This window comes from Trachymyrmex septentrionalis, unplaced genomic scaffold (genome assembly GCF_001594115.1).
Source record: "Trachymyrmex septentrionalis isolate Tsep2-gDNA-1 unplaced genomic scaffold, Tsep1.0 scaffold112, whole genome shotgun sequence".
Classification (NCBI taxonomy): Eukaryota; Metazoa; Arthropoda; class Insecta; order Hymenoptera; family Formicidae; genus Trachymyrmex; species Trachymyrmex septentrionalis.
The window spans coordinates 445,092-460,194 of record NW_017304248.1 but is presented as its reverse complement, the minus strand read 5'-3'; the positions used below and the strand labels follow the sequence as shown (position 1 = coordinate 460,194).

General features: G+C 28.8%; 2 protein-coding genes across 3 annotated transcripts; both read left to right on the top strand.

Annotated features, from left to right (window-relative positions):
- Positions 1-2,027: 2,027 nt before the first annotated feature.
- Positions 2,028-9,943, top strand: LOC108751811 (probable cytochrome P450 301a1, mitochondrial). 2 transcript variants are annotated; one of them, XM_018492238.1, is made up of 10 exons: positions 2,028-2,086; positions 4,765-5,250; positions 5,665-5,781; positions 5,980-6,056; positions 6,897-7,098; positions 7,728-7,890; positions 8,574-8,743; positions 8,885-8,963; positions 9,510-9,713; positions 9,834-9,943. In XM_018492238.1, the coding sequence occupies exons 2-10, from the start codon at positions 4,766-4,768 to the stop codon at positions 9,939-9,941; spliced, it is 1,605 nt and encodes a 534-aa protein (XP_018347740.1). In that variant the 5' UTR covers positions 2,028-2,086; position 4,765; the 3' UTR covers positions 9,942-9,943. The 2 variants fall into 2 exon arrangements, with proteins under 2 accessions (XP_018347740.1, XP_018347732.1); XM_018492230.1 differs by lacking the exon at positions 2,028-2,086 and adding an exon at positions 3,368-3,506.
- An 806-nt stretch (positions 9,944-10,749) lies between these two features.
- LOC108752667 (ubiquinone biosynthesis O-methyltransferase, mitochondrial-like) lies at positions 10,750-13,758 on the top strand. Its single transcript, XM_018493679.1, has 6 exons — positions 10,750-10,888; positions 10,967-11,027; positions 11,533-11,678; positions 12,253-12,736; positions 13,170-13,350; positions 13,512-13,758. Exons 3-6 carry the CDS (start codon positions 11,617-11,619, stop codon positions 13,637-13,639), a joined length of 855 nt encoding a protein of 284 aa, XP_018349181.1. The 5' UTR covers positions 10,750-10,888; positions 10,967-11,027; positions 11,533-11,616; the 3' UTR covers positions 13,640-13,758.
- Positions 13,759-15,103: the final 1,345 nt, after the last annotated feature.

The window sequence follows — 15,103 nt, the reverse complement described above, 5'->3', positions numbered from 1 at the left end:
AAGTATGTCTATTTATATACAAATATATAAAATATTTATACATATAATTTTATATAATTAAGTATATATAAAATATTTTTTCTGCCCAAATATATAATTCCCAAAAAAAAGAATCCAGAAATTTACATTTTAACAAAAAATTTTTTTTTACAAAAATGTAAATGTTAAAATAAAATAAAAAATGTACGAAATGTATAATAAATGTCTATTCGACATCGATTTCACTGTCATTTCTCATTGAGTAAGACGTACGTTTAAGTCATCTTTTAAAAACATGTCTTATGATCTGATTTTAGACAATTTTTGTTGTCTGGATTTTACTTGGATTATTTTCGTAATTACAAGCATATATTTTATTGTACTCATATTTTACCTTAGTTTTCAGTTTCACACACACACATATTTTTGCACTTTAGTTATGACTACATTGTTAGTTAAAAGATATTTTAATTATCTAGAAATATTTACACATTTTATATTAATTATGTATTTAAAAATAATATAGGAACTAAGGCTCAAATAATTTATAAAATTAATATAAATAATTAATATAAAATAATAAAAATAGGACTACGAGCCAAGCAAGGTCTTCATGCTAAATTGTAAAAACAAATAGTTTATTATAACATACGTTTCGATACCAATTGGGTCATTATTAATGTTAATCTTAATGACAATATAAAAATTACATACTCATTTGAAAAACAATCTTGAACAAGACATTCAACTTCAAAAAGAATAAAAGTTTCATCGATTGTGTATACTTAACTAGGGATACGTAAGTATCCCTATCGTTTTAGATGGTTGCTCAATATCAAAACGTGAAAATGCAGAAATAGCCTTATTCGGTGTATGAACATGACAATGAAGATGAATAACAAACATTTGGGAGTCGTCAACGGTTCTTGTAACATGATCATTAAAAAGCGCAGTCTCAAAAGCTTCGAATTGCAATAAATGATAAACCAGTGCAATAAATCAGTGTTAAATCTAAAATCATAATTACAAATGACCTTATAAATAATAATTTAACAAATATAAAAATAAATGTCGTGAAATACAGTAATTTATAAAATTATAAAACAGATATATATCTTCGAAATTATGAAGAACGAGTTATAGAAATGACGTTTAAATTTGTGAATCTAATAATATAATGATTATAAAATTACAAATAAAATAACAAATAGTATATATAAAAATGTACATCGCGAAGTAAAAAGTTGTTATAAAGTTTAAAATTAGAATGTTAGAGAAACGGTTAAAATTACACATTGAACAGTTAAAATATAAAATAAAAAGTATCTGATAATTAGTAGTGATCTATTTAGAGAGTAAAATTTGATAAACGGAAAATTGGGATGTCTTGATAATCAGAACTCAGATCTTTTTGAAAGACAACTCAAATCTGATATCGTATGACAGTTAAGACAAGTGGAACTGTGGTAGGGAAAGAATGAAAGGAGGAAGTATTGATCCCTATTGAAAAAAATCACAATGGTATATGATGGAATCATGTAATTAAAACATGTAAATCACGTAACGGATTGTTACAAGTTGGAACGTGATTTTTTTAAATTACGTAATTTGAAAAATCACATGATATTGGAAACAATTTCATCTATTATATGATTTTATAGTTATCGAATTTTAAAGAATAGATAGAAAGAATTTTAAAGAATGATAGAAATAAAAGAAAAAAGAACATATCATGACTTATCAAATTACATACTTTTACAAAATCACGTACTGATTTGGGCCAATCCGTTATGTGATTTACACATTTTAATTATATAATTTCATCATGCAACTGTGTGACGTGATTTTTTTCAATAGAGATCTAAGAAGGTATTAGAAAAGGAAAAGTAACTGGAGTATAGGTAGATATTTATCGGATATTCTGTACTTGATTGATTTATTCAAACCTTGTGCTAATTGTTTTTTTATATGCACAGTTTTATTCTTTGCCTTTCACAACTCCATTCACTTATCTAAACTGCCATATGGTATCAGATTTGATTTGCCTTTCAAAGAGAGAGAACATCTCAATTTTCCATTTATCAAATAGATCACTACTAATTATCAGGTACGTTTTATTTTATACTTTGACTGTTTGATATGTGATTTTAACCGTTTTTCTAATATTCTAATGTGCTTTCCAATAAACGTGACATGGTGTAACACAATGGATCATTACATCCTTGTTGTTTATCAATGTTAAACAAAGATGACATAATCCCTGTGTCGCATCGTGTCGCTTGTTAAAAGACACACCTAATTTTAAACTTTATAACAACACTTTTTTTACTTTGCGATATACATTTATATATATACAATTTGTTATTTTACTTGGAATTTTATAATCATTATATTATTAGACTCACTCAAGTTTAAACGTCATTTCTATATCTGGTTCTTAATTTCGAAGATTTGTGTTTTATAATTTTATAAATTGTATTTCACGATATACATTTATTTTTATGTTTGTTAAATTATTATTCATAAAATCGTTTCTAATTATGATTTTAGATTTAACACTGATTTATTGCACTGGTTTATCATTTATTGCAATTCGAAGCTTTTGAGACTGCGCTTTTTAATGATCATGTTACAAGAACCGTTGACAACCATCAAACATTTGTTATTCCTCTACATTGTTATGTTCAACACCAAAGCTATTTCTGCATTTTCACGTTTTGATATTGAGAAATTCTCACAGCCAACTTTAAAACAACAGGGATACTTACACAATCGATGAAACTTTTATATTCTTTTTAAGTTGTGTTGAATGTCTTGTTCAAGATTGTTTTTCAAATGAGCATGTAATTTTTATACTGTTATTAACATTAACATTGATACTGACCCCAATTGGGGTCGAAGCCTATGTTATAATAAACTATTTGTTTTTGCAATAACTTAGCATGAAAACCTTGCTTGGCTCGTAGCCCTATTTTTATTATATTAATTTTATAAATTATATATTTTTTATTGTAACTGTTTTTTTTTCAAAATTAATTAAGATATAATTGATATAATATTGTATCACATGCGTTAATTACTAGACAAAGATAATATGTTTCAAATAATAAGATATAAATGATTTTGTCTATTAATATCAATATTTTCCTTTTGATTTAAAAAGGATTGCTGAAAGAAAATTAATATGACCATCCAATTAGCCCCAATTGGATAGGTTGTGAGTTAGCTGAAACAGATTGTGAGTTAGCTTAAATTCGTTTAAAATTCGGGTCATTTTATACTCTCTCCTCTAGAGGGGGAGCATTCTTTAGTGGGGGCCATTCACAGATTGCTTCCCGCAACCTTCTTCGTTCACGGTGCTCATCGTTTTCAGTAACGGTGCATCTATAAGATATAACGTTACTAAAGTCTTCCATTCTTCGTCTTCGTCACGATATTGTACGCGCGTGTATGAGTGGGTCACCGAAAATTTTAGAGTTGCTCTGTAAAGTGCAGATTTGAACAATGTTGTTTTTAAATATAACAAGGTACGTTTATGAAAAGTATTACAATCAATACGGATATTAATTACAATCAATTGCGATAATATTATTGGAATGAAATCGCAGATGTTTTACGAAATTCATTGATAGTGAAAAAAGACTGTTTCCTTTTCGGACGAAGCGATTTCAATGCGTGAAAGAGAATGCCTGCTGAAAGAGTTTGAACAGCTTTCCACAATTTTTTTAAATTAATTGTACTTTATATTACAATGTTAGAAATTTAATATCTTAGCATAATTGACAAATCATCTTTTAAATTATTATGAAATGATAATAGGTAAATAAAATTAATAAGTAAATGAGATTATTCTCTAAGCGACCTAAGAAAAATCTTTTTGCGCGTTAATTTAATCTCGTCTACGTACATTTGAAGTATATTCTTAATTTTCCTTAATGTGTGATAATTTAAATTTTAATTAAATCTTTACAAATGAAATGTTTTCGTGTAAAATTTCTAAGTCACCTACTGCAGCTAATGCTCCGAATATTTACGCTTTCTCATTGCAATTTTTTGGGTCATCTGTCACGTTCATATTATATTTTTATAATAATTCTATTGATTCTTTTTAGTGAATATTGTTTTCAGATAAACATACTTATGCTTTAAAGAATAAATATATATATTTCTTATTCAAAATATTTATGTGATATTTACGTATCAATATATCATTTTTATAATAACCAATTTCTTCTCGATTTCGTACTTTTTCTTGTAGTAAAGTTGATTTTCTGAAAAAGAGAAAATGAGAGATGTAGTTAAATTGTTGTACTACGATCTGGTAGCGACCATGTAACTGTTTCCCTAAAATGGAAACGTGAGAAGTGAAATTTTTATGTACGTATCACACATATAAAAAAATGTTCACTTTTCACGTTTTCGCCTCAGGGAAAAAGTTGCATGATTACTATCCTGGTCAGTGAAAGTAAGTATTGTGTGGACAAAAAATTTAAACATTTGAGAAAGATTGCGGCATTGTAACGCGCAATAATAATATAATGATAACAACAGCTGCAGCTTATTTACACACAAAAGCGTAGTGTAAAATAAACAACAATCATACAACTAATGAAATAATAATATAATTATTCACAATAACAATTAAATATTTTTTATTATAATTTACGTTTTTTTACTGATATTACGCTTCGCAATTTTATTTTAATGATAGAAATATATAACTTTGGAGAGAGAGAGAGAGAGAGAGAGAGAGAGGATTAAAGAAAGATGATAATGGGATTACAGAATGAAATCTCTACTACGAAATTGCGAGACGCGACATCGCTTATCGCAATCCTGCTGCGAGCCTTTCCTTCAGAAGATCGTCCTTCGGACTTTCTGCAGCGATACGATCACATCCGAATGTTCTCATGCTTCGTCATCCTCGAGACTCGTGTCCTTACCTGCTAGACCGTACGACGAAATACCGGGTCCGCGACCGATCCCATTCATAGGCAATGCTTGGCGACTATTGCCGCTGATCGGCCAGTATCAAATCTCGGATGTCGGAAAGATCTCGCAAATGTTCTACGAAGAGTATGGCAAAATAGTGCGGCTAAGTGGTCTGATAGGCCGCCCCGATCTTCTTTTTGTCTACGACGCCGACGAGATCGAAAAAGTGTATCGGCAAGAAGGTCCTACGCCTTTCAGACCGTCCATGCCTTGCCTGGTACACTATAAGAGTGTTGTACGCAAGGACTTTTTTGGCGAACTACCAGGAGTCGTAGGAGTGTAGGTGAACGATAATTGTCGACGAATAGTTTCGCCTTAATTTATTAAAATTTGCGGGATAAATATAAACTAAATGGAAGATTCTCTTTTTTAAGATGTTTTAGTAAAAGTTACAATAATAATATTTTTAGAAGTTGTGTGTAACAATGAAAATAATTAATTTCAATTATCAATAATTCTTCTTAAAAAATTAAATAATTAAATAATTAACAAATTATATAGAAAATTGTATAATATTTAAATGAGTAGCGATGGAATTTTCAAGTTTTAATGACTTTATACCTCGATTTTTTTTAATATGTCAATAGATATCTCAATGAAAAGATCCGCACGATCGAAAAAATTAGTCCTTAATTCGTTTCGTTCGATCGTTTATATGAATTCATCACACATTAACTTGATTTTTTTCATTAGACATGGTGAACCTTGGAAGGAATTTCGTACGCGCGTCCAGAAATCTGTCCTCCAGCCGAAGGCTATACGAAAGTACATAACACCAATCGAAGTAGTTACGGAAGATTTTATAAATAGGTAAAAAAAGAGGAATAAATAAGGAATAAATTTAGGTATTCAAAACGCGCTTATAATGTTAGCGCGCTAATATATTATACTTTACGTTACGCAGATTATAGAATTTTCGAGATAAAAACGCACTTTTATCGATAAAAGCGTTGTGAATATCTTAATATATATGTATATCGATGATTATTGCGATATTTCTTATTGTAGAATCGAGAAGATTAAAGGAGACGATGATGAGTTGCCTGGCGATTTCGATAACGAGATACATAAATGGGCTTTGGAATGTTAGTTCTTATGTAATTATATTATTCGCTTATCTTATGTAAAGTATTAACACGTTAATTGCGCATTACACAAAAAATTCCTTCTCTCTTTACGCTAATAATGGCTACTTCATAAATTGTATTTAAGATATTTTATATAACTTACACATTTTTAATATTGAACATTTTTGTCTATGAAATATTAAGCTTTTTATTTTTATTTTCTTATAGCTACAGTTGTTTTAAATTCAAAAATATTTGGAGTTTTATAAAAGTAGAAACTACTATGTATAAAATCATAGAGTGAATTCCGCATGTTTTACGCATGATGTGCATAATGTATCATTTACCTTGTTTAACATTCGGCGAATAACAAGGATAAACGATGCATCATGTGTAAAACGGAACGCAGCCATAATATTAATTAATATTATTCTAATTACTTTTGAAATTACTTGAAATAATTGGAAAAGAAGACTACTTTAAAATTAATGTAAACGGAATATTAAAGCTGCTTTTTTTCTTTTTCACATTATATCTATCTATAGAATTTTCTAAATTATACGTATGGCAAAATATAATTTGATTTTTATCAGTTTTTATTTGTTTTATGTGTATCATAACACGGTAGATACATATTTAGCTACAACATTTAACAAGACCTCTAACATATTTTACATATAACATAATTTAATTCACAGAGAGAAAGGTAGAAAGGAAGAGAAACTACTATTAGTGTTGAAATTCTTTCCGGAAAGAAAATCCAAGCGTTCTCGGTTTCATTATTGTGACTATTGGAACGTTCAATGACGATAATATGTACTATGTACTATGAATTATACATTTGATTCACTCGAGCAGGTATTGGACGTGTGGCACTCGATGTCAGACTCGGCTGCTTGAACGACACTTTGTCGTCGAATTCTGAACCGCAAAAGATTATCGATGCTGCCAAATTCGCGCTGAGAAATGTTGCTTTGCTCGAACTTAAAGCTCCGTATTGGAGATACATCCCAACGCCTCTCTGGAGTCGCTATGTACGCAATATGAATTATTTCATCGAGTAAGTTTAGAGAGACTAAGTAGATACGATAGAAAATCCTGTAAAAAGATATGCATGTATAAATAGGGAATAAAGTAAAAAAAAAAAACGATTGACAGAAACTTATATTGGGAAAATAAATTATAATTTTGAGGCAATTTGAGAAACAAAGAAACTTAGAAAATAAATAAATTATTTATTTGAGATTTAGACAAATAAAAGCAAATTCTCTTTTGTTTCTTTCGGTATTTTGTTACATCACTTAGCGCATGCGAAGTAGAAAATTATAGAAAGTGGAACACGGAAGAAGATCCATTTTAAATTAGCTATTAAATAATAAACTACGTTTATCCGAGTCGATTTAAAGTTATGACATCGATGTTATGAAACTAACCAATCACAGTCATTCCATTCTTCAGAGGAACAGCTATGATTGGCCACAATTTCATAACATCAATGTTGTAACTTTGGCGTAAATCGAACCGTGTAAATGTAGTCATAGTTAAGTAAACGCTCAATGTTATATAAATTTTTTTTTCAACTTAATTCAATTTACAAATAATTTGGTAATGATTTATTTCTGAAGCTCAACAATTAGTAATATTATATTAGTCGATAATCTGTAACAATGTACGTATGTTTCATTTTAGGATATGCATGAAGTACATTGACGCTGCGATAGTCAGGCTTAAAAATAAGAACGCCGTGGACGAGAGCGATTTGTCACTGATAGAACAAATTCTGGCCAAAGAGACAGATCCTAAGATAGCTTATATTTTTGCTCTCGATCTGATATTGGTTGGCATTGACACGGTAAGTCGCAATATCGTTATAGATTACAACTACTAATCGTATTACTTTTATTTAAAAAATTTACAATTAATTACTATTAATCCTTAAGTAGAGGTGCATTTACAAAATTACACAGCTATTGAAGTAAGCTTCTTTGGAGCTTCTCTCTCCAAAGAAAATTAAATTCTGGATTGTTCGATCCGTCTTTTCATAATATTTACTATGATTCCTTTCGGCGGGTTGAAAGTAGTTCATCTAAGGGATTAAGAGGAAGATAAAATGGCTCTAACTCCACGCGCCTACTTAAGGATTAATTAAATGTGTAATAATATTATGTATAAATGAAAAGTATATATATATATATATATACACACAAAAAGAATATTTTTGCTGAAATATAGAAAAATTAGGTCAGATTATACAGATCCGAAAATAATTACGTTGGATTATCAGAATAATTATGTAGAACGCTGAAACATGATATCTATAAATGCAGCAAAAAGCTTGAGCATTCTGACAACTTCCTTGAACGTCTAATATAATTATTTTGATAGTCCAGCACAGAGCCGCATTAATTACCATTTCGCATCCCTGGGTTAAAATATTTCAAGTGCCCTTTTAAAACATACAGGGTGAGGAAAAAGTTCAGGAAAACAAAGCATTTTTTATAGAAAAATTATATTTCCGTATATTATATATTATAGATATCGATGGCAGTGTGTTCGATATTATATCAGTTAGCAACTAGACCAGAAGAACAGGAGAAGATACATCAAGAGTTATTGCAAATACTGCCAGATCCATCCGTTTCTCTTACAACGAGCCATTTGGATCAAGCAAGCTATATGAAAGCTTTCATCCGCGAAGTATTTAGGTGATATTAATCGTCATAGTATTAATAAATTCTGATAATATAAAATTAACTTACTAAACAATTAATTTAATTGTTTACATGTGTTAATGATGGCCTGATTACTTTCGTAAATTAATGGATCTTATATGCGCTGCATTTTAGAGTATACTCCACTGTTATCGGAAACGGAAGAACATTGCAAAACGACACCATCATTTGCGGCTATAAAATTCCCAAAGGAGTATGTAGCACATTTTATTTTTAATTTTTATATTTCTCTAGTCTATTGCTTATTATGTTTATATAATTTATCATGCACAATTATTAATATACAATTATTTGCAAACATTATCTGTATATCAAAATAAGATGCTTTTCTTAACATAATTTTGTAGTCCTATAAGTAAAATTCCGTTATCTATACACAGATAAAATAATTTTACTAAGGCATTTAAAAATTCAGCTAGATATAAATCTGAAATAATTTTATTGAACTATTTCAATAATTATTTAAGATATTTAAGATGATTGTTAGAATATCAAAATTTTTTGTAACAATGTACAATTACGTATATGAGTGTCTTACATAATTATTTTGATAATCCAATAAAATTTTAATCATTCTGATCTGTAAGCTTTTTGAATACGCCAGCAAAATCATTCTTTCGTGCATACAATATTTAATAAAATTACGATATTAATGTTGTAAATAATTTTATTCGTGGCTGATTCATAGCGGACGTCGAATAGATATTAGGCGATCTAATGTAAAATAAAATTATTTTAGATTCAAGTTGTATTTCCAACCCTTGTCACCGGTAATATGGAGGAATATGTTGCGGACGCGAAGACGTTTAAGCCTTCAAGATGGCTCAAAGACTCCAATAATGAAAACCTACATCCATTTGCGTCGTTACCGTACGGTTACGGAGCACGAATGTGCTTGGGAAGACGATTTGCGGATCTCGAGATGCAAGTGCTCCTCGCGAAGGTATAATAGTGTTTTATACAGTGTTTTGTTATATCGTTTTAGTTAAGCTTATAAAAATTTGTGCTAAGAAATTAACAAAAAAAAAAAGCAAATATACTATTATAACGATATTATTTTCAGCTTCTCAGATCGTATAAACTGGAGTACCATCACCAGCCGTTAAAATACAAAGTCACGTTCATGTACGCGCCCGATGGAGAACTTAAATTTAAATTTATAAAAAGATAGTATCTAACAAGTACAATATATATATTGCAAAATGAATTCAAATTAAACGAAAAAAAGTATCTCAAAATTTGCAAGTAGTAATAAAAAAAAAATAATTGATTGCAATATTGTAGTCACATATTAATGTCAGATTACAAAACATTAGAATAAAACGTTTATAATTTATAGTCTAGTTAAGTCTAATAGTCATGTATATAATAAAGATAAAATGAACATATCCACTGTCAAATTCTAAAGCCTATTCTATAACAATGTGCTCTTTATTTCCTGTTTCTTGCTTTTTTTCCCTTTGCAATCGTTTTATCAACAATTGTATTTCTCGCTACATATTTCTTGTTTTTTTTTTCGAAATTCACTAACTTTTATCTTCGGTGACAAACAAAAAACCGGATAAGAAGCATAAAGATAAGATGTAAAAAATAGCAAAAAGCAAGAAACAGAAAACAAAAAGTACATTGTAGAACAGGCTTTTTTCAAAAGGAGGGGAGTCAGGATTAACCCGAAGAAAGGATACTCTGGAAAAATTCCTTGGGAGGAAAGGGCGTATATCTCTAACGATGTTGCAAAAACGGGGATCACACGAGATTCACTCTCAAGACCCTCATTCTTCGGACTCTCGTAACGAAGTCTGTCGTTTCTGCAAAAGAATCGCTATATATCTCCTCTCTTCGGTGCCACTGTCACAATTCAACCAATCCCAAGAGGGATTGGCGAAATACGGTATGAGAATGTGACCTACATGCGTCCACTGACATCGCAGTATTTCGTTGCTATGACAGATTTTCCTAACCTTAATTATCAATAATTCTCAATAATAATCGTCAGCAATAATTAATAGTCTTTAATTAATATCTCGATTCGCGAAGCAGAGCGATGTTTTTCTTAGTCAGATTCGTTTGTTTTGGACAAAAACGCGCTGAATGAGCTTAATTTCATCGATTTCTAAGGTGACGAGGTTAAAGTAGACAATTTCAAATTTTTACCAAAATATTTGCTACAAATTTTATCTAACAAAAAAAAAACAGATCTGATGTGACAGAATATATAACGTTGTGGGCAAAAAATAAAGTTTATCAATAAAACATGGTAGGTTGATGAGACTTAACTTTTTATTTGCTATATAATTTAACACAGATACCACTACTCTGCTGCTATTTTGTTGTGTTATAACCGATCGCAGTGTTAGATTATGTTAGAAGTTAGAATGTCAGTGAAACATAATTAAGCTTAATACTTTGACTATCAAGCTGATTTCGGTATTAAGTTTAACTCTCCAGCACCATCCTGAAATTTTCAATAGTTTATACTCTGAGCCGTTGAGAGAAACAGTATATATTTTTTATATCTAATATATTATAATATCTTCCATAATTTCTAATGTTTTTTTAATGTATTAAATCCTGAATGAAATTATTTTTAATTAAGTTAATAAAATCACGATAAGTAGTTGATGGAGTTTAATGCTTGTATAAAATACTAGATTACGTTTTATTCTTTTGTTGATATAACTTTATTTCATTTCTTTATTTTTGTATGTGTCAATTATTCCAATTTCTTAACAAAATTAAAGAAAAGAAATGGTATTTTTCAGATATATCTTGCTGTATTCTTATTATTAGTTGGATAATTCTTGATATAATTTGCTGTTATGCTATAAATACAATTGTGATCAAACATGATGACTTGGAACGTTCTTAAATGTACTTTTGGATTGTCAAGAAGTATTTTACGAAACAGGTGTGATATCTAATTATGAATTTTATAATATATCTAATAATGTGATATAAATCCCAAGTTATTTCTTTTTTTTTAAATAAATTTACTTTGTTTTACGTTGCTATATTTTTTATCTTATATAGATGGACTGGCAAAAGTTTTTCTTAAAAATTTTATGTAATTTTTTAGGATTTCTGTATAAATTTAAGAATTTCTTACAATTTCTATTTAATTTTGTAATTTCATAAAAATTGTTCACTTTTATAAATTGAAACACTTCTGAAATGCTGAGAAAGTTTATATTTTTTCTAGAATTCCTTGTATATGTAAATTATGAAATATAAAATTTCTCAGTTTATAATTTTTGAAGGAAACATAAAATCTGAAAAAGTTCAAAATATATTGTTAATAATCTTTATAAATTTAAAATATGAAAAATTTTTTAAATATATCACAAGAATTTTCCATTAAGCATATATCAATATCTTATTTACCTTAGGTTATATAAGTATATAAAAATATATATATATATAAATATATGTATTATATATAAAAATATGTATATAAGAAAATAAGGATTGATTACTCACTGCAGATTATCGGAATGTATCTATAAAAGCGTCAAACCAATGTCGTCGACAGTGGATCCTAAAGATGTTGAAAATCTCTCTGTTTTTAAAAATGACTGGTGGAATGAGAACGGCCAGATAATTGGCCTCCATTTATATGCTCCGTTCAGAACAAAGTTTGTGAGGAATGGATTGGCAAATGCCGGAGTCCAAATGCAGAATGCAGTTCTTCCATTGGAAGGAATCAAGATTGTGGACGTTGGCTGTGGCGGAGGTATATTGACTGAGCGTTTAGCTAGAATAGGAGCACAAGTAACCGGAATAGATGCATCGGCAGATTTAATAAATATTGCAAAAGAGCATGCAAAATTGGATCCTAATATAACAGAGAGAGTGAACTATATTCAAACAACTGTGGAAGACTTCTCTCAAAAGGAGAGGGAATCGTACGATGCTGTTGTGGCGTCTGAAGTCTTGGAGCATGTAGCGAATGCGCAACTATTTTTAAAGGTATATACAGGATGTCCTAGAAATAAGTGGCCGAACTTTGGTATCACATTCCTTAAATGAAAAAAGGCGATATAAATATAGATCCAAAAACTTTCTTTTTTTCAAAGATATAAACACTCTGTTTGCATGAACAGATATGTTCATGTAACACATGAAGTAAATATTGTGGTAGAGCAACATGATACTGTCGAAGGTAGCTTATCGACTATCGTGGATAGAAACTAAAAATTTCTATCTAAATGTTGCATAGTTAAAATATCTCAAAAAGGAAAAATTTCCAGATCTTTATATGACATTTTTTCATCCTTAAGGACAGTAAAATATACTAAAATGGCCACCTATTTCTGAAACACCCTGTATATTACGACAAAGGTATTATAAAAATTATTGAATATAAACATAAAATTAAATATTTTATGAATATTCTTTACAGAAATGCGTGGAAATTTTGAAACCTGGAGGATCGATTTTTATAACAACAGAAAATAGAACTGTAGCATCTTGGTTGCTCGTTATTGTAGCAGCAGAATACATTTTCAAAAAAATACCTCTTGGTACTCATGAATGGAATAAATTTATCACACCACACGAAGTCCAACATATATTGGATGGTTGTAAGTTTTATCCCCGCTATTATCTAATGAAAATTATCAAAACATTATCAAAAAGATATTTTATTTTATAAAGATATCTGTATGATTAAAACAATTTTGTAAATAATTACCATGTAAGCGCTTTTACATTGTGTTATAATTGTTTAAACTTTTTTTAAAAGATGGATGTAGAACGAGATTAATTCATGGATTCAAAATTAACCCATTGTCAAAACAGTGGTCTTGGTCATCATGTACAGCAACTTTTTATGGCCTTCATGCAATCAAACAAAAAGAAGCTAGCATATAATTTTCAGAACATGCAACTTTTTTGTTATTAAATGCAAAATTATATATTTTTATCATTTATCGATTGTAATATAATTGATATTATGTATGTGCTAAGAATTCCTATGATGTTATATTTATACGCACTAGAAAATTTAATATAAGAAATGTTTTGTGAGATAACGTGTTTAATAAAACACGTTAAAATGTTTAAATAAAACTGAAGGTTTGATACACGTAACCAATTTTAGATTTAAGAAATTTTCAGATTGTTAAATTTCCGAATAAGTGTCAAACATGGCTTTAGGATGCTCGGCACTTATCTTGTCAGCAACTGTTTAAAAATTGAATATTGTATTGATTTTGTTTTTGTTCAAAAAATATTGTAATTTTTATGCTGAGCGTTTATCTGCTGTCTATATCAAACTTTCGACAGCGAAAGGATTGATACATATTAATATTTTTATATTTTTTACATAACTTGTTCACAGTCCAATCTTCATATTTCGCGCTCTAGAAAATACTTATCAATGGCTACGTTTAGCAAAGGAAACTAATCAGTTAGTGTTTAGTAATTGTTTAATATAATTGGTTCCTACACTTAGATCCAACGAAGAACTAAAGGCAAGAGTCAATCATGTTAAAGAATCACTAAGCGTTAGAAACTGATTAGTTTTCTCTGCTGAACGCACCCAATTCTAATGGTCATGTGGTTTATAGTGCTAATTTTAGAAATATGTGAGATAAACAACACAAAAGCACAGTACGCATTTGACGTATTGTGTCCTTGTTATAATCACAAGTTAGTATATCTATCATAAGGTAAGTATTTATATGTAATCTACTTTAAATTTCGATAAAAATATATTCATTTTGTGTAAAAACAAATATTCGAAAATTATAAATCATTGATTTATTATATTTTGTAGAAATAAATTCAAATATATTTTTTCTTTCTTTTTCAAAGTTATTCTTTCTTTTTTTGTTTCTGTTTATTTTCATTTTATTTAACCCAATATGTACCGTAAAATATAGTATATGGTTTGCTTTTATATTAGTATTCAATTCAAATTTATAAAATTTCAAAATTATTTAAATTTAAATGACTTCTAAATTTGTGTTACGCATTGTGTAGAATCACCTATATTTCACATGTAAATATGTGTAAAAAAATTTCTCATAATTTCTCATAATTATAAATTTTAACCATTAAAACATTTTTACTTGGGAAGTGTTAATGCAAGATAATCAAAGAGTAAAATATATAAAGTACATTCTATATTTTATATAAGATAATATTTCTTATGTTACATCATACACGATATCTACTTTATATTATAGATACAGTCACATTGCACATGTGCTAAAAACTATACTAAAGCTAGAAAGAAAAATTGTTCTGTTTTTCTCTAACACGGTAAAAAATTTTTCATCCATATATTATTCAAATATTTGTCAATATCGAATATTTGTCAATATATATATA